The 17,989-nt window shown below is 40.1% G+C and overlaps 1 protein-coding gene across 3 annotated transcripts; it reads right to left on the minus strand.

The window, feature by feature from the left end:
• Nucleotides 1-1,661: 1,661 nt before the first annotated feature.
• LOC139920129 (protein NLRC3-like) lies at nt 1,662-17,754 on the minus strand. Of its 3 annotated transcripts, XM_078288317.1 has the most exons (9): nt 17,117-17,754; nt 13,569-13,688; nt 12,026-12,252; nt 10,122-11,928; nt 8,576-8,749; nt 7,091-7,264; nt 5,559-5,732; nt 2,965-3,011; nt 1,662-2,714 (listed from the first exon to the last, which is right to left on the minus strand). In XM_078288317.1, exons 1-9 carry the CDS (start codon nt 17,248-17,250, stop codon nt 2,152-2,154), a joined length of 3,420 nt encoding a protein of 1,139 aa, XP_078144443.1. In that variant the 5' UTR covers nt 17,251-17,754; the 3' UTR covers nt 1,662-2,151. The 3 variants fall into 3 exon arrangements, with proteins under 3 accessions (XP_078144443.1, XP_078144447.1, XP_078144448.1); XM_078288321.1 differs by lacking the exon at nt 7,091-7,264 and having other exon boundaries at nt 1,664-2,714; XM_078288322.1 differs by lacking the exons at nt 1,662-2,714; nt 2,965-3,011; nt 5,559-5,732 and adding an exon at nt 5,770-6,258.
• Nucleotides 17,755-17,989: the final 235 nt, after the last annotated feature.

Raw genomic sequence — 17,989 nt, forward strand, 5'->3', positions numbered from 1 at the left:
TTTTAGTGTGTAAGCAATCGTAAAAAACTGTAACAGAAAATAACGCTTCCGGCGTTTAGCCTTCAAAATAAAAGCGCAATATTTTAAACATGTGTAAATACTGTTTTAAACCAATTACTTTGTATTTAATCGTCAAATTCAATAAGTGAACACCCATATTAATGTTTGATGTCAAAATAATAATGATAAAAATGCTATAATATGTGCCATTTTTAACTATAAACGCTGCATATATTACACTTTCTGACATTTTTGACTAAATTGGACACTGTACAGTTGACCTTTTAGTGTAACTGCACAAGTTCTATGTCAAAACACTCCTGCAAACCTGAACTTTAACACACAATAATATTTAGGCCCAAATGGTTTAAGAAAAGTCATGACATGCCCTCAAAGTCAGCCATACTCTAACAGTGGGACATTTGTAGAAAAAAGTATCTAAGACACACATTTGAAACACACACAATAGTCTCAAGTCAAGTCTTTTTCACACTGTAAAATCTTTTTTTTACAGTTTTCAATTTTACTGGTTTCAATGGCAGGTGTGACTGAAAAAAAGAAATGGGACAAATTAGATATAAATACATAAATAATAAATATACAGCTTGGACCTGAATGATAGTGTGTAGAGAAAGTACAGGTCTACAGGAGTGTTTTGACATAGAACTTGTGCAGTTACAATGAAAGATAAACTGTACAGTGTCCAACTTAGTCAGAAAATGTCACAGTTTTACAGTATGGCTGACTTTGAGGGCCTGTCATGACTTTTCTTTAACAGCTTGGACCTAAATGTTGGTGTGTAGTGAAAGTACACATCTGCAGGAGTGTTTTGACATAGAACTTGTGCAGTTACTCTAAACTGTACAGAGTCCAGTCAGAAATATCAAAAAGTGTAATACATGCAGCATTTATAGTTAACAATGGCACATAATATGGCATTTTTCATTATTATTTGGACATCAAACATTAATATGGGTGTTCATCTTAGTGAATTTGACGATTAAATACAAAGTAATTGGTTTAAAACAGTATTTATACATGTTTAAAATATTGCGCTTTTATTTTGAAGGCTAAACGCCGGAAGCGTTATTTTCTGTTAATTTGAACCAGCGGAAGGCATCTCTCAGAGCCATTGCTCTGGTCCCACTTCCTGTTACCTTGAGTGACAACGAATACATCCAATCAGTAACAACAAAGAAAGGACCTGCCTTTTCCGTTTTCTGTGAAATGTTGAATTGTTTTCTCTTTTGCCGTTGTGTTTTCTGAAATGTTGTGTTTTGTGAGATGTTAATTTGTTTTGTGAAAAGTTGTGTTTTGTGAAATGTTGTTGTGTTTTGTGAGATGTTAATTTGTTTTGTGAAAAGTTGTGTTTTGTGAAATGTTAATTTGTTTTGTGAAATGTTAATTTGTTTTTTGAAATGTTGTGTTTTGTGAAATGTTAAGTTGTTTTGTGAAATGTTGTGTTTCGTGAAATGTTCATTTGTTTTGTGAAATGTTGTTGTGTTTTGTGAAATGTTGTTGTGTTTTGTTAAATGTCGTTGTTTTGTGAAATGTTGTTGTGTTTTGACCCTCAGGGCCACCGTACATCTTCAACCAAACTGGCAATGTAAATCAATAGATTATATTTTCCTTGATTTTCATGACTCACAATTTATTTAACAACAGACCAATACACTGCTTTATTTAAAGGCAACAATAATTACATATTAAAGTCAACAATTTCTGTTTAAAACTATGCAGATCAAACAATCTTCATTTAACCTTTATTCCTGTAGAAAACAAGATAGCTGTTTAGCTTGGAGGAGTGAGATTGATCAAATAAAACAAAGATTCAAAGGACAAATATTTTAACCTGTCAATCACCAATAACTGATGAAAAACAATAATTTGATTCTGTCAAGTTAAATATCTCATTCATTTCATTTTCAAAATAAAATGTCTGTTCTTGTACATGTGATGTTAAAACTCTGATCAGTTACCGTTCACATACAATCCACTCTGTTCACAGTGACTGATGGATCATGTTTGTTTACAACGACATGAGCAATAAACCTATATGAAGATGCAAACGTTAATATTCTCACTTTAAGGTGTGTGTGTGTGTGTGTGTGTTCCTGTCCAGAGTGAACTATCATTTCAGCAGCTGCTTGGTCACAGTGTGAGTGTTTCTCTCTCCTCTATCTGACACAGAGACACTGAGGAACCAGGCCCAGACCAGAACCCAAACCCAAACCCAGGGTAGAGTGGTTCAGTGAATGTGGAGTGGAAGGTGTGGATGTGGATCAGTGTGTCAGAGGAAACTGTGTAGAAGGACAGAGAGCCAGCAGGCCAGTCCAGATACACTGCTACTCTGTTAGAGTCAGAGGAGAGGGAACGTATGACTGTTGATCTGTTATTGTGACAGGCAGAGTAACTGTTATCAGAGCAGTCCAGACTCCAGGACTTGTCATTCCTTCCAAGCCAGCAGTCAGCACCCTCTCCTCTCCTGCTGATTCCTCTGTAAGTCACTCCTATATGAACCTCTCCTTTCCTCTCGACCTCCCAGTAACAGCGACCAGTCAGACCATTTCTACACAGCAGCTGTTCCCAGAAGTCAAATCTCTCTGGGTGATCAGGATATGGCTGCTCCTCTCTCACTGTCACCTTTCTGTCGTCTTCAGACAGGAGGAGCTTTCTGTGTGCTGTGTTTGGGTCCAGTGTGAGTTCACAGGCATCTGATGGAGAGAACAAGACACAATACAGCAGCAGCTTCTCATCTAATAAACCTGTTGTGGTTATTTGTTGATTTATTGACAGTTCATTTTTTAGCAGTTTCATGATGGCACATGATGTCAGCCATCATCCTGATTCACAGTAGGATCTGAATGAATGGATGTCACATACTGTGGTGTAGATGGACTTTCCATCTCAATAGTTGAATGTGTGCTGCTTTGTTTTCATGAATCAAACTAAATACACACTTACACTTCCTCACACCTGGTTTCAACCTCTGCACTCCACCATGTTCCACACTGGAGAAATAAACAGGGAATAAGTCAGATCAGCAGATTCTCTTTGATGATGGAAACATGGACATTTAATAACCTTCAATATGAAGGATTTCCACTCATATCCTCCATTAAACATGAAACAGTATTCCTCAGCTTCTCAGTGTAGCGATACCAGGGAGACATTTGCAGAAAAGCCCACAACCTTTCTGTTGTCTTCTTGAATCAACACCAAATGGCCTATCACAACAAGTGGCCATAAAGGTGTCGAATGGACACAGTCCATGGCTCAAGGAGTTGAGTCTATGCCAGCCAGAGATGTCTCCACAGGACAGCTCAGGAAATTAATGACAGGATACCAACCCGGCGAAGAGCTTTGAAACTCACACATTCCACAATTAACGACCTTTATCTTTCAGCCATCAGGAGGAGAAGGACTCAAGAACTCAGGAATACTAATGAACTATACAATCACACATCCATACTTCTCACACATCTGAATATAGGGAATCACCCTCCTTTCTTCATTTGGAGTACCAGACTGTTCTGGTTAATCAGAAGGGACAGTCACCATTGGGTGAGAACGGGAATACACACCGTGTCAATACGAAGGAACCAATGACTGCTGTTGACACTATCCAGAGTCTCATCACTACCCCCTCTCTAAATCAGGACAGTCATAAATCTCTTCCCTTTTCACATTCCTTTAAAACCTACTTTCAACTATATTTTCCCAATGTCTTTAATGGATCTTTTTTGTAGTTTGAAGTATACTAGATGTGTTGACTATAGGCCCATATATATGTTGAAGATGTTCAATAGCTAAAGTTACATGCACAGACCATGATGCGTTAAATGATTGAAGTGTATCAGATATTCATCCAGAGACACTCTCCTATTTTCATGGTCCTACACTGCCACCTTGTGGTCATTTATAGCGACGACAGGTCCGTATAAAATGTCAGTGCATCCAAATGTCTTAAATGTTTAAATTGTCTTTCTCATATTGATCACGAAGTTAGAGACCCAAGTCACATATGCGAGTTAACTTGATGAAGACTTTATAGCCACAGATTGTACCAGGAAGGTATTTGATGTCTTTATATTGATGTGCTAGCTATATAAGTTTGAATGTAAGTTGACAGGTTTTTATTATTTCGATCAATTGACAACAGTAATTGGTGGAGATGTAAAATACCGACATATTATTTTAAAAGGAATCTTTATTAAGATCACTTAGTAATAGATCCCAAAATAAAATAGACTAGAGGAATGATTCCTCTTGCATTCCTTTCCCCCCTCCCTCTCAGTTCGGGGTGAAATCTTCTCAAACAAAGAAATTAATTAGTAAACCGAAAAAGAGCGCTTAGCGTGATTTGCATGGCAAACCACGCCTGAGAATTCAAAGAGCTATAAAATGTTCTTATCTGGGTTTTCAGGGAGTTCAACATTCCGCCCTCGCCAAGAAACCTGCTGAAGCCAAGACCAACAATTTAGCTACAATTCGACCTTAGCTGAAACTTAGAGTTAGAGACGTCTTCTCCAGATGAACTTAAGAATCGCGTACAAGAAGTTTGAACCTCGCCTCTAATAGTCAAGAAGTTATCAACGCTCGGCCAAGCGAAGATCATTTTCGAAGCTATTTAGGAACGAGATAATTTAGTTTTATAACAGTTAGAAGAGCTAGAAACGTCAACTCTTCCAAGACCAGCAGTCAAACACTGGTACAACATCGCCGCAGTGTTCCACATCCAGAGAGGCCTGTTGTCTACAGCTGTGAAAAGCCGGTAGCGCTGCTTGCCTCGTGACGATAACACATCAGAGACCAGCTGTTCCAGCGTCTGCCGTTGCCAGGTAACCGGCCAAGCCGAGCCCGTCTCTCCGAGCTCAGCGGGACCAGACAACCCGACCCGGCAGGACTTCTCAACTGAACAAAGTAGGCTCTGATTATCCACGTCTTTACTGCTGAGAGTTGATGCAACAGCTTAGATTCAAATTACTTGAATAGATCAGGAAAAGTTAGGCTTTTATAGTCTAGTTGCCCCGTAGCTTTCCGCCTCGTTTCTCTGGTTGATTGATCCATACATACCTCCATTTACTGCTGCCAATTCTTATTCCCATATTTCATTATCATTTCCCTTTCATTCCTAATTTGTTTCATTTCATGTCTATTTTTAGTCTATAGTTTCCGTGCTTCATTCTGGTGATCAATATACGTACCTTATATTGCTTACCTCATTGAATTTGTTATGCTTGTATAGTTAAATAAATATTCCCATTTATTACAGAGAAGTTGTTATGTGTTTCCTTACTTGCAGAGTAAAGTAATCCCTGTATTGAAAAGATTTCACGATCTTTAGACTGATGACTGATTAGTATAAGTAAAGGTCCTTCATCTACGAAGGTGGTGCCCCCTACGGTGGTGTAAATTGATATCTTTATCAAAGTTTCATATTTTCATGCCTTTACTAAATTCTAGATTTGATAATTTTGACTCTACACGCTACATCAGTGTGACAGAGAAAATGTGTGTGAGCTCTCAGCCTTCTAGCAGACGTTGCCTCTCCATACCTGAGAGAGTCCAGTCTCCAGTGTGGATCCTCCAGTCCAGCAGAGAGCAGCTTCACTCCTGAGGCTCCTGGATGATTGTAGCTCAGGTCCAGCTCTCTCAGATGGGACGGGTTGGAGCTCAGAGCTGAGGCCAGAGAAGCACAGCCTTCCTCTGTGAGCAGACAGCCTGCCAGCCTGCACACACACACACACACACACACACACACACACACACACACACACACACACACAAGCAGCAAACAGCTACAAATTGTTGCATGTTCTTGCAATGATGTAATGCAAAAAAATGATATTGATAATTATCTCGGTTCAATTTTCCTCAATTTAAAAATAAAAGCAGCTCGGTGGCTTTCAATAATGACCAGCAGAGTTCCTCTCTTAAAGCAGAATTGTGGTTTATGTTCAACCTGGGCTTTATTTTCCTAGTTTTTCCATCATGATGATTGATTGTGTTCACTTCCTTCACTGTAGAGCTTGACATAGCTTCAGTTAAACAGGAGCGCTGCTGTCCAACACACACACACAGCAAACGCACTCTAACAGTTGGACCCAAAAAGCAATTGAAACAGAAACACTCACACTGCAGTTACACATATCTTTAAATAGCTGCGACTGAATAATTATCACAACATTTCAGTTCTAATAGTCCATCTGATGCTTTTTAGCGTTGCTCACACACTTCCTCATGGCTGCTAGTTTTCTGCTGCGTTCAGGTCATATTGGAAGAAGCAGAAGAACAGGGTTTTGTTTCATTATTCTTGTTTAAAGATTATATAAGGTTATAGTGTTGAAAAATAAGACTGAAAAACAGTTTCACTCCCGCTTGTTGTCTCGTTTATTATTATTATGTTTTTAGTTCTATTCTGCCAATAAAAAAAGTGTTAAATGAAAGTTGACTGTGATCTATTCAACTTTTATTCAGGAGCAAAATTAACCCTTTAAACTTGACAGAAATAGTGATTTTATATATATGGTGATAAAACACGATGTCGATATGATTTAATTTGTCGATAAATTTTATTCATTTTAACATTTTCAGCCATATCACCCAGCACTAATAGTTTGTTAGTTATTGTTTATTCTTGAGGATTGCTTTTGCAAACTTTTGTACAGGTTTTCTGAAAAGAGATCCTAGCTCTCAGTGTAAACTCCTTGTTTAAAAAGAGTTACATGTTGGATTTTCTCATTAGTGCACTGCTCTGAAATTAGTTATGATAATGCAAAAACTGTAACTGTCTCAAATATTAACAGTTAAGCCAAGAATCTGGTTTGTGTTTTCATTTCAGTTCTGGACTCAATTTGTGACAGAATGTGACAAGTCCTTTACTTTAGGTTTCAACAACAGAGGCAGTAAGGAGAGAAAATAATGAAATATTCTCACAGAGGATAGAAACTAGTGATAAATGTTGGTATCTCAGCTGCTTTCAAAACTCACATCAGCAGGAAAATCCTACAGAGGTCAGGTATTTTCACTGACATTAATGTGCATGTAAAGCAGAATTTAAATGTTGAACAGTATCAGTAATCCTGACCTGAGAGTTTCCAGTCTACAGTGTGGACTCCCCAGTCCAGCAGAGAGCAGCTTCACTCCTGAATCCTGCAGGTCGTTGTTACTCAGGTCCAGCTCTCTCAGATGGGAAGGGTTGGAGTTCAGAGCTGAGGCCAGAGAAGCACAGCAGCTCTCTGACACGCTGCAGCCACTCAATCTGAATAAAGAATAAAGCATTGTTTCATAATCCAATTATATCTGTTCAGGTTCTAAATGTGTAGCTCAACATTGTTATGCCCTAGACAATGGACTTTACCATTTTGTTAGTGTGGATCAGCATAATATCTTAAACAAGGGAAGCTGAGTGGACCAACAGTAGTAGGCAACAGTACAAAAAGCTAGGGATTGAGGTCACAGCACTAGGCATAAAAAAAAAACTCAAGACTAAGCAACAAATGAAAAACACCACAGCACTTAAATAGGCCACTGAGCAGGTGAAACTAATGACTAAATGATAAACAGGTGAAAACAATCAACACAAAGATCCTCTAGAGGAAAGAGTTCATGCTGCCCCCAAGCGGTCATCAGAGGCAGCAGCAGCTCTATCTGAAATCAGAAATCCATCTGAAATCAGACAGGCTGTCACACCTACGTATGTCTCACAATTGGTCCAAATATGTTTTCTGGTATATCTTCATTGGTGGAAAATCACGTGTGCATATTTGTTCAGCCTCAGAACCTTTACGTTTTACAGATATTTATACGCATGTAATGTGTAGAAATTTTCATTATCCTTATTAAACTCCCTCATGATGAAGTTACCATTTCAGTTATAAGCTCTGGTTTCATGGATATTTTGAGGCATCAGGAGTCATCATCAGTAGGGGCCACAGTAGCTGTTTTACGGCACAGGACGTTGCCAAAGAGCTTGAAAATGTTGCCCTACGTCTCACTGACATTCAACAGGGAGTAAATATCTTCTGGAACCTACATGAAAAGAGTCCAGTACCATTTATGGACAAGGGAAAGTTATGGGTCAAATGGCTGCATTTGCAGTCCGGCTAAACTAGGCTAAATACCTAAATAGGTTTCATACTGTCACCAAATTGTACAGTAATGTGGGAATAAGAAGAACACACATCGGATCATAAATTAGACCTACTCATGTGATCAATCAATGGGCTATTATGGCTCAGTATATGTATGCCTACCGGTGCATAATGGCTGTGCGTAACGATACACTGACTGTCAAAGCTAATCTATACGTTTTTTATTGATTTTTCATTTTTATTACAATAATAAGAACACAATTTCTATTTAAATCAGGCCAAATTAACAAAGATTCCACCATGTATTAATTACAGCTTGGTTTGTGAAGGTATAGGTGCAGAATCAAATTCATTTCTAAAATAAAAAATCCTGTCTGATTTCAGATGGAACAACTCTATACAGATGTCCTCAAATTAAGTGTCACCACAATATTCATATAATATTGATGTCAGCACAGAAATAAAATATGCTGTCTGACCTGAGAGTCTCCAGTCTACAGTGTGGACTCTCCAGTCCAGCAGACAGCAGCTTCACTCCTGAATCCTGCAGCTTGTTGTTACTCAGGTCCAGCTCTCTCAGATGGGAGGGGCTGGACTTCAGAGCTGAGGTCAGGACTTCACAGTGAGTCTCTGAGAGTCCACAGCCAGGAAGTCTGTGATCACAGATTTAATGTAAGATTAGTTATTATGAAAGCAGAGCTGAGACTAAGCATACCAATCAAAACTACACAGCAAACTACTACTACTACTACTAATAATAATAATAATATCAATAATTCATATTATAGAATTTGAAAAGTTTCAAAAAGTGCTGAACGAAAAAACCAAGCAGAAAAGAATACATACATGCAATTACATGACAGTAATTCTGTAAAAAGTGTTTTAAAAACTGATTTAAAAAATGATAGAGAGGCAGGCAGGTCATTTTAAATTCTGGTAAAACAACACAGGATTAACATGACACTGTAGATGACTGCAGATTAAAAAACAACAACAACCATATCATGTAATACTAACAGTGATGTAGACACTGTCCACTGGAAAATACTGCTGTCTGTTGTGATAAAATGTCAGTTTTCAAAACTTTTTAAGCACAGCCTCTTAACTCCTGAAGCTCCTTGGCTGGTTTGTATTAAGCCACCTTCATCCCAAGGAAGATAACTATAAAAACAACACTTAACTGTAAAGTCATAGCAATCATTACAGCTAAACAGATTAACTAACATGATAGCTCTATAAACAGCAACAACAATTTTGCAACAACAATTCACAGATATTTTTAGCTAATCTTTGGAATAAACAGGTGTAACACCAGTGTTGGAGTCGTTACTGGAAAAAAGTAATGAATTACACATTACTTGTTACTTTTCTTAAAAGTAATGAATTACTTTACTTATTATTCCCTGAGAAAAGTAATTAGTTACCCTACTCATTACATTGTTTTTGCGTTGCACACTAAAACGATTGTGCTAGGCTTACTTGCATTCATTGGGCCAATAAATATTGTTGACCTAAGCCACATTACCAGCAGAAGTATCTAAATAATGACAGACACAAAATCTTCTTAAGGTTTTTAGCCTACAACATTAAATTCAGACTTTCCGAGATGTATTTCCCACTCTGTTGGCTTGTTCTACTTTAATTCCAATATTTCCGACATGATTTGAAGGCAGGATAAGACGAGGGGAATCTTTCATAGATATTACACCAATAAAGAGGTTAAAGAGGCTAAAGATTGAAACACAAGTAACGACCGATCTGTTAGACCGGTAACTGTAATGTGATTACTGAAACTGTAACAGTAATGCCTTACTTTACTCCGTTACAGGAAAAAGTAATATGATTACAGTAACACATCAATTTGTAACGTGTTGCTCCCAACACTGTGTACCACTGCTATGTAGAACAACACTTTTATAGTGTGTATGTTTGAGGAACTATATATCTTTATTGTAATTCTTATGGCGTCAGGTATGAAGGTCGCTCTACACTGTAGATAATGTTAATATTCACATCAGGACTAACCGAGCCTTTCTGCAGTTCCTCACAGCTGGGATCAGTCTGCTTCGTCCCACCTTTGATGTGTTGTACGCCTTCAGGTCCAACACATCCAGAACCTCCTCTGATATCTGCAGCATGTAGGCCAGAGCTGAGCAGTGGATCATAGAGAGTTTCTTCTTTGATCTGTTTTCTGACTTCAGGAACTCTTGGATCTCCTGATGTACTGAGTGGTCGTTCATCTCCATCAAACAGTGGAAGATGTTGATGCTTCTGTCAGGAGAAGTATCAGAGGTGTTCATCTTCTTCAGGTTGCTGATGGCTCTTTGGATCCTGTCTGGACTGCTCTCTGTCTGACCCAGCAGGCCTCCTAAGAGACTCTGGCTGGACTCCAGTGAGAGACCATGAAGGAAGCGGACAAAGAGGTCCAGGTGGCCATTTTTACTCTTCAGGGATTTGAACATGGCTGTCTTCAGGAAGACATCCAGTGATTGGTCACTGCTGTGATATTTACCCCAGTCTTTTCCCAGGAATGTGTCCAGTACCTTCTGATCCCTGTTTGTGAAACAGTGGAACATGTAGACTGCAGCGAGAAACTCCTGAATGCTCAGATGAACAAAGCAGTAGACCGTCCTCTGGAAGAGGACACACTCTCTTTTGAAGATCTCTGTGCACACTCCTGAGAACACCAAGGCCTCTCTGACATCAAGACCACACTCCTCCAGGTCTTCTTGGTAGAACATGAGGTTGCCTTTCTCCAGATGTTCAAACGCCAGCCTCCCCAGCTTCAGAAGAACTTCCCTATCAGTCTCCATCAGCTGCTGTTGTCTCATCTCATATCTCATGTCATACTTCTGCTTCTTCCTCTTTGTCTGAACCAGCAGGAAGTGTGAGTACATCTCAGTCAGGGTCTTGGGCAGCTCTCCTCTCTGGTCTGTAGTCAACATGTGCTCCAGAACTGTAGCAGTGATCCAACAGAAGACTGGGATGTGGCACATGATGTGGAGGCTCCTGGATGCCTTGATGTGTGAGATGATTCTGCTGGACAGCTCCTCATCAGTGGATCTCCTCCTGAAGTACTCCTCCTTCTGGGGGTCAGTGAACCCTCGTACTTCTGTTACCCTGTCAACACATGTAGGAGGGATCTGATTGGCTGCTGTAGGTCGGGAAGTAATCCAGAGCAGAGCCATGGGAAGCAGATTCCCCTTGATGAGGTTTGTCAACAGCACATCTACTGATGATATCTGTGTGACATCAGACACAACCTCATTGTTGTGGAAATCCAATAAAAGTCTGCTTTCATCCAGGCCGTCAAAGATGAACACAACTTTACAGACAGTGAGCTTCTCTGCTGTGACCATCTGTAATGTTGGATGGAAAACATGGAGCAGCATGAGAAGACTGTACTGCTCATCTTTGATCAAGTTCAGCTCTCGGAAGGAAAGCAGAATCACAAGACTGACATCTTGATTTTCCAAGTCCTCTGCCCAGTCCAGAGTGAACTTCTGCACTGAGAAGGTTTTTCCAATGCCAGCAACACCCTTTGTCAGAACTACTCTGATGTCTGTCTTTTGGTCAGGTAAGGGTTTAAAGATGTCGTGGCACTTGATTGGAGTGTCATGGAGGGTCTCCATCTTGGATGCTGTCTCGAGCTGCCACACCTCATGTTGGGTATTAACCTCTTCACTCTGTCCCTCTGTGATGTAGAGTTCAGTGTAGATCCTATTGAGGGGGGTTCCAGTTCCTGCTTCAGCAGTTCCTTCTATCACAAATTCACATCTGTTTCTCAGACTGATCCTATGCTCACCTAAAACCTCCTGCAAACCGCCATCCGCTGGAAGAGAAGAAAGAATAAGCAGGTGTTTAACAAATATGCTATTGTTTCCTGGTTTTAGAAATGGTGACAACAGTAGACAGACCCCCAGTCTTACATTGTGCAATGCTGGTTTGACTGGGTGTCTGCAGTCCAGGTCTTGTTCTGGACCTTTTTCCACACTGGGGACACACTGATGAACCAGACTGGTCCCAGTATGAGGTGATGCACTGTGTGCAGAACCAGTGTCCACAGCTGGTAGAGACTGGATCCCTCAGGACCTCCTGACACAAGGCACAGCAGGACAGCTGCTGCTTCACAACACCACGACTCCTCTTCTTCTTTCTGTAGGGATGAAGGCAATTTATTATGAAAACATGAAGATTTAAATAAAAAACTAAAATAAGAGCTTTAACTATTTTTTGTTGAAATTGTAAACTAAATATCAGGATTTTGCCGATACTATCTGCAAAGATGTTCAGATAGCATCATGCTGCCACAACATGTAAAGTTTATTTTCACATTTTTATCCGTCACCATAGTTTAATCAGTCAACACTGCACACCCATCCTCTCACCCATCATGGATAAATGTCACTGTGGCGATCTTGGATGAATGCAACATTGTAGCAGTTTTTCTGGTTCACTTCATATGTAATTGTCATTAATGAATGCTCGGCTCAATACAAACAACATGCAGTCCTATTATATCAACTTTAATGAAACTTGTTAAAGAGCACAGACATTGCCTGGCAGTCATTGGTAAATAAATAAGTTCCATTCTTGACAACCTCTGACTACAGACAGTGTTAGCAGGGCACAGAGATTGATCACTGCAGTTAGGGTGTCTGACAATAAAAAGAAGATACGATGGTAGAGTTCCACTACATTACATCTACATTATCAGTCAGTTTCTGTATTTACATGTCTAAATCTCCTGTTCTCCTGTTGAAATTGGCTTTTCAACGATGTTGGGACGTTTTGGTGTGTAAACCATTTCCTGTGGCCGTGTCTTATGCGTGTGGCCAGCAGTGAGCTGGTTGTGGCTATCAAGGTGAGGCTAGCAGGATGAGGGAACTGGACCAACTGTGGGGGAGGAGGGCGGGACTAAGGGTGCAGCCACAACTATAGCTGGTTTTCTGTGCCCCGAACCATAGTGGAAGTTTACTTTGTTGGATTTTAGTATCTACAAATCATTTCTTCTCCAAAGTTGTACTAGAAAAATATATCCAAGACAAAAATGTGATAAAATATTGTTAATAAAGTTTACAGCTTCTATTATATTCATTCAGAATCTTTATTGTGAATTTAAATTTAGATCACAGGTGTGTGAATATTTTCTTTGAGTGTAAATTCCAACATGCAAGTTGTAAAGTATTTAGCTGAAAAAACATATTTATAGTTTCTGGATAACATAATCCAGATGAAGATCCATTTTGGTTGAACAGCTGTATTGCAGAGCAGTGAGCAGTTATTTTTCTCTTTCCAGTGTCTTTCCTTCATATCCTCACTACAAGCTTTGCTTCGTGAATACAATCCTCTCATAGTGTGTAATGCAACAGTGAAGAGAAACAATTCTAAATGACAGAACAGAACATTTTTCCTTCATCATTATTAATCAAGTTTTATCAGGTAGGCTTACAGTATGACCAGTCCTCTTACTTTGTGTCTGAGGGTCCAGGTTCATTACTGAAGTTTGGAGGTTTGCCTTTAGACCGGTCACTCTTCATAGACAGACAGCTGGGTACTGGAGACTCTGCTCTCTGCCTGTGGTACTGACCTCTGGAAACAGAAATGTTTTATACATATCATTAGTTCTAGTAAAGACAGACAACAATGCATGTGACGTTGCATATTGTCACTTTTTCTGTCCATCTGGTTCCTCCATCTGGAGTTTTTGCTAAGGTGAACAGCTGGTTAGTCTAATGTTGTCAGTCTGAATGATTACAGGCCTGTTGCTCTGACTTCTGTTAATATGAAGGTGTTTGAGCGACTGGTCTGTAACCATTTATCCAATGTTGAGATGGACATGTTTCAGTTTGCCTATCGGGCTAATAGGTCTGTAGAGGATGCTGTGTCTCTGTGCCTACACAGTATCCTGCAGCACCTGGAGGCCCCCGCCACCTATGTAAGGGTTTTGTTTATTGATTTTAGTTCAGCATTTCATACCATCGTGCCCCTTAAACTATTTGATAAACTTCAGGTGCTGGGAATTAATCAGTCTCTATGCAACTGGATTTTAGATTTTCTGTCAGATAGGAAGCAGGTGGTTAAGATAGGTAACATGTTCTCTAGGCCTATGACCCTCAACACTGGGGCCCCTCAGGGTTGTGTTCTCTCATCTCTGCTGTACTCACTATATACCAATGATTGTGTATCCCATTCTGAATCTGTGCAGACTTTTAAATATGCAGATGACACAACAGTGGCAGGCATGATAAGGAACGATGATGAATCAGCCTACAGGGCTGAGGTGGGGGCCCTAGTGGAGTGGTGTAGGGCAAACAACCTGGTTTTAAACATCGCTAAGACAAAAGAAATGATAATTGACTTCCGGAGGGGTGAGGTGGTCCTCCCTCCACTGGTCATCAATGACCAGATAGTGGAGAGGGTTGACACTTTTAAATTCCTTGGCACCACCATATGCCACACTCTGAAGTGGGAAGTCAACACCAGCCATATAATTAACAAGGCCCACCAGAGGCTTCACTTTCTGCGCCAGCTTAAAAAGTTTGGCGTGACTGGGGAGGCGATGCTGCACTTCTACAGAGCTCCTGTGGAGAGTGTCCTCGCCTTCTCAGTCACAGTGTGGCATGGCAACACAACCGCCCTTGAGAGGGGACAGTTAGAAAGAGTTGTATGCACAGCGTCTGAGATCATTGGCTGTGACCTTCCCTCTGTGTCCTCCATATATGCCGCACGTATCAGACGCAAGACGCAGAAGGTGATCGCCGACCCCTCTCAGGCTGTTCGTTACTTGAACTCTGACGCACAAGCACTTGTAGTAGTAGAGCAAGCATTAGCCAACATACACTTTAAACGTAGGTTACAAAGCAACAAGCACTTTAAAATGAATGTAGCAGCACAAAGCACTTTAGGACTTCATCATATTATGTATGTTTGAATGTATAAATGTGATAACTGTTTTTGCTGTTCTTATTTCATATATTTTATTTACTTATGTGTGTGTGTTTTTTTGTCTGTTCTTAAGAGCTGCACTGAGGCAAATTTCTATCAACTGTGTTGACATGGCAATAAAGTATTGAATTGAATTGGTTATGTTCATATCCTAATCTGCTCTGAGCCAGACTTTCATTTGTACTGATCAGCTCTGTCCTTTGGCTGCTGAGCACCTCTTCCAGCTCCTGCATCCTTTGTTGTAATTTCTGTTTTTTTCCCTCATATTTATTTTCAACATATCCTGTCGTAGCGGCAACTCAAGGCTTTCTGCCTAGATTGTGCGTTGGTTAGTCTGATCAAGACCACACTGCAGGTCTTGATTAGTTTGCTTCAATTTGATGATTTCAGCAAGGCGTTCCTGTTCTCGGTCATGTGCCTGTTGGTCTGTCTCATGTGTGCTACCATGTTGAGAGCCACACACCCAAGAGCGTTAGAGAGATCCTTGCCTCTCTGTGTTTGGTCCAGAGCTTCAGACGTAAACTCTGCCAGGTTCTGGCTGATCGTGTCGGATCCAGCACTCTGTACAGACTCTGCAGAGTCAGTCAGTCTTTCATCAAGACCGCTAACAGTGACTCAAGCAATTCAAAAGAAAAAGACAGGTTTTAACTCTCAGTAGGTTTGGACATCTTGGTCCTAAGGATGTCTTCAGCTGCAGCAGGTTCTGATGAGTATACAGTATATGTGGCAGCCTAAAATGTACCACTGTTCCATTGTATCAGTGAGTATGTTTACATGCACACCAATACTTCCATTACTGGGAGTAATCAGCTTATATTATAAGTAACATGATTCCTCTAATGACTCGGTTTACATGGATTCAGTTAATAATCTGCCTGTCGCTCGTCACTCCACTGCACTGCTCCATGTTGTTTGCTTTGTAAATACAACATCCAGGTTACTGCGTCTGGTGACCTTTGACCTGTTCAGTTTGAAAAAGCCAAAAGAAATCTAAGGTGTTTACATGCCTCAATAGATGGAAAGAGTGAGCAGAAATCTAGCTGTGTTAACCAGGTTCTGCTTACTCTGATTATGAACTTAGTCTGATTAAGAGAATCAGATGAAGGCCTTAACATGACACTTTCAGTCTTAGTATTGCCTTAATTGGGCTAAGATCCAACTATTAGTGCGCATGTAAACGTACTCTATGTAGGAGCAGTTTAGTGGGTTAATCAGTGATTCCAGTAGTGAGAAGGTTTCAAGGAGGGACCACATGAAGAAATGAAGTAGAATTACAGTTAAAATTAAGTTTAACTAAACAAGTGAGTTTTATTTGATTAATTAAATGGCTGTAACGGCAGATGGGTTTTCTATGGAGCCTGGGAGTGGCCATCGGGAGAAAAATAATTCATGTCGTGGTCACGATTTACTGTAACATGAGCACAATATGCAATTTGAGCCCTCGCTTTGTTGTATTCATTCATTCTCTCCATTTGGTTAATATGAGCTCTCGTTTTGGTTTATTCGTGCGCACCAGATACAATTCATTCCCTCGATTTGTGCTCTTGACGTGCGCTCGACATGTAAAACGTGCACACAAGTTGCCGAAACGTGAAATAGTGAAATGGTGCTCTGGATGTATAAAACGTGTGCAAGTCACAAGCTTCTAAAGAGTCAGAGCACATCATTTCATTTGAAACGTGGCGTTGCCCTGGCTGTGTTGACAGTAAATCAAAAGAAAAGGCAACATGTTTTCAGAGGTGGTTGAACTCAACGGCTCGGCTTTTTGGGATAATTGATGTGCCGTTTTAATTGTGGGAACATAACTATTTTGTGCGCACAAATTCTGAATTAGTAGGAATGAAAAAATAAATTGAAATGTATTCCGTGCTTATGAATTTAGCCAAACCGAGGGCAGGTATTAACCAAATCCAGGGAATGAAATGTATCTCATGCGCACGTTGTTCTATATCTTGGCCTGCATAAAACGTTTTTTCTCTCCCTATGGCCACTCCTGGGCTCCGTAGTTTTCAGTACAATAGTGTAGGTTATCAAATAACATTTCCTCATTACAGTATAACCAGTCCTCTTACTTTGTGTCTGAGGGTCCAGGTTCATTACTGAACTCTGGAGGGTTTAGTTCTTTAGACCAGTCACTCTTCATAGACAGACAGCTGGGTACTGGAGACTCTGCTCTGCCCTCCTCTTCCTCCACACGAACACTCATCTTCTGGACTTCAGTCTGAGAGGTAAATCAGTAACACTGGAGACACACACACACACACACACACACACACACACACACACACACAGACATACAGTTAGTATCACCTTGTTTTCTTTAAATATGTCTAATTAAAACAGTGTGTATTAAACAGCCAATCAGGACTTTGTATCCACAGATGAATCAGTGATAAACTGTTCAGTTCATTCTGACTCTTATTCCCTCTACAGTCCACAGGGTGACAACTGACTCAGAGACTTTTACTGTAAAATAATAATAATGTTGTAATAACACCAACTGAGACTTTTACAGTAAAATAATAATAATAATGTTGTAATAACACTCACCCTGCCTCAGTCGTCCTGTTTCCCTCCTTCTGCTCTGCTCTGTGTCTCAAAATGGAGTCTGAACTAACTTGCTTCACACTTTCACTTTCACTGTTCCCTCCCTCTTCTCATGTACCTGGATCATCTGACCAGTGTTGCTCCTCCCTGCTGTATTTCCTGTAAATGTCTGTGTATGTGTGTGTGTGTGTGTGTGTGCGTGTGTGTGTGTGTGTACTTTTTCTTGAGATTTGTTTATGAGAAACTCTCTTGTATTGAATAGCTCTGATTGAAAGGAGGTTTGTGAAAAATGCTGAGTGGGGAAATTTTACAAGATACTTCATTTCTGAGATGAAGTATGTTGTTTTCAATACAAGAGTATATTTTTCAAGTTATTATAGTATATATGGCCTGATGAA

Source organism: Centroberyx gerrardi, chromosome 2, assembly GCF_048128805.1.
Source record: "Centroberyx gerrardi isolate f3 chromosome 2, fCenGer3.hap1.cur.20231027, whole genome shotgun sequence".
NCBI lineage: Eukaryota > Metazoa > Chordata > Actinopteri > Beryciformes > Berycidae > Centroberyx > Centroberyx gerrardi.

Coding starts and splice junctions, on each gene's coding strand:
- LOC139920129 (XM_078288317.1), bottom strand. CDS start 17,250: ATGAGTGTTCGTGTGGAGGAAGAGGAGGGCAGAGCAGAGTCTCCAGTA. Junction 7,265..8,575: donor TGTAGACTGGAGACTCTCAG/GTCAGACAGCAT, acceptor TTCTTTATTCAG/ATTGAGTGGCTGCAGCGTGT. Junction 3,012..5,558: donor TGGAGACTGGACTCTCTCAG/GTATGGAGAGGC, acceptor TTATTTCTCCAG/TGTGGAACATGGTGGAGTGC.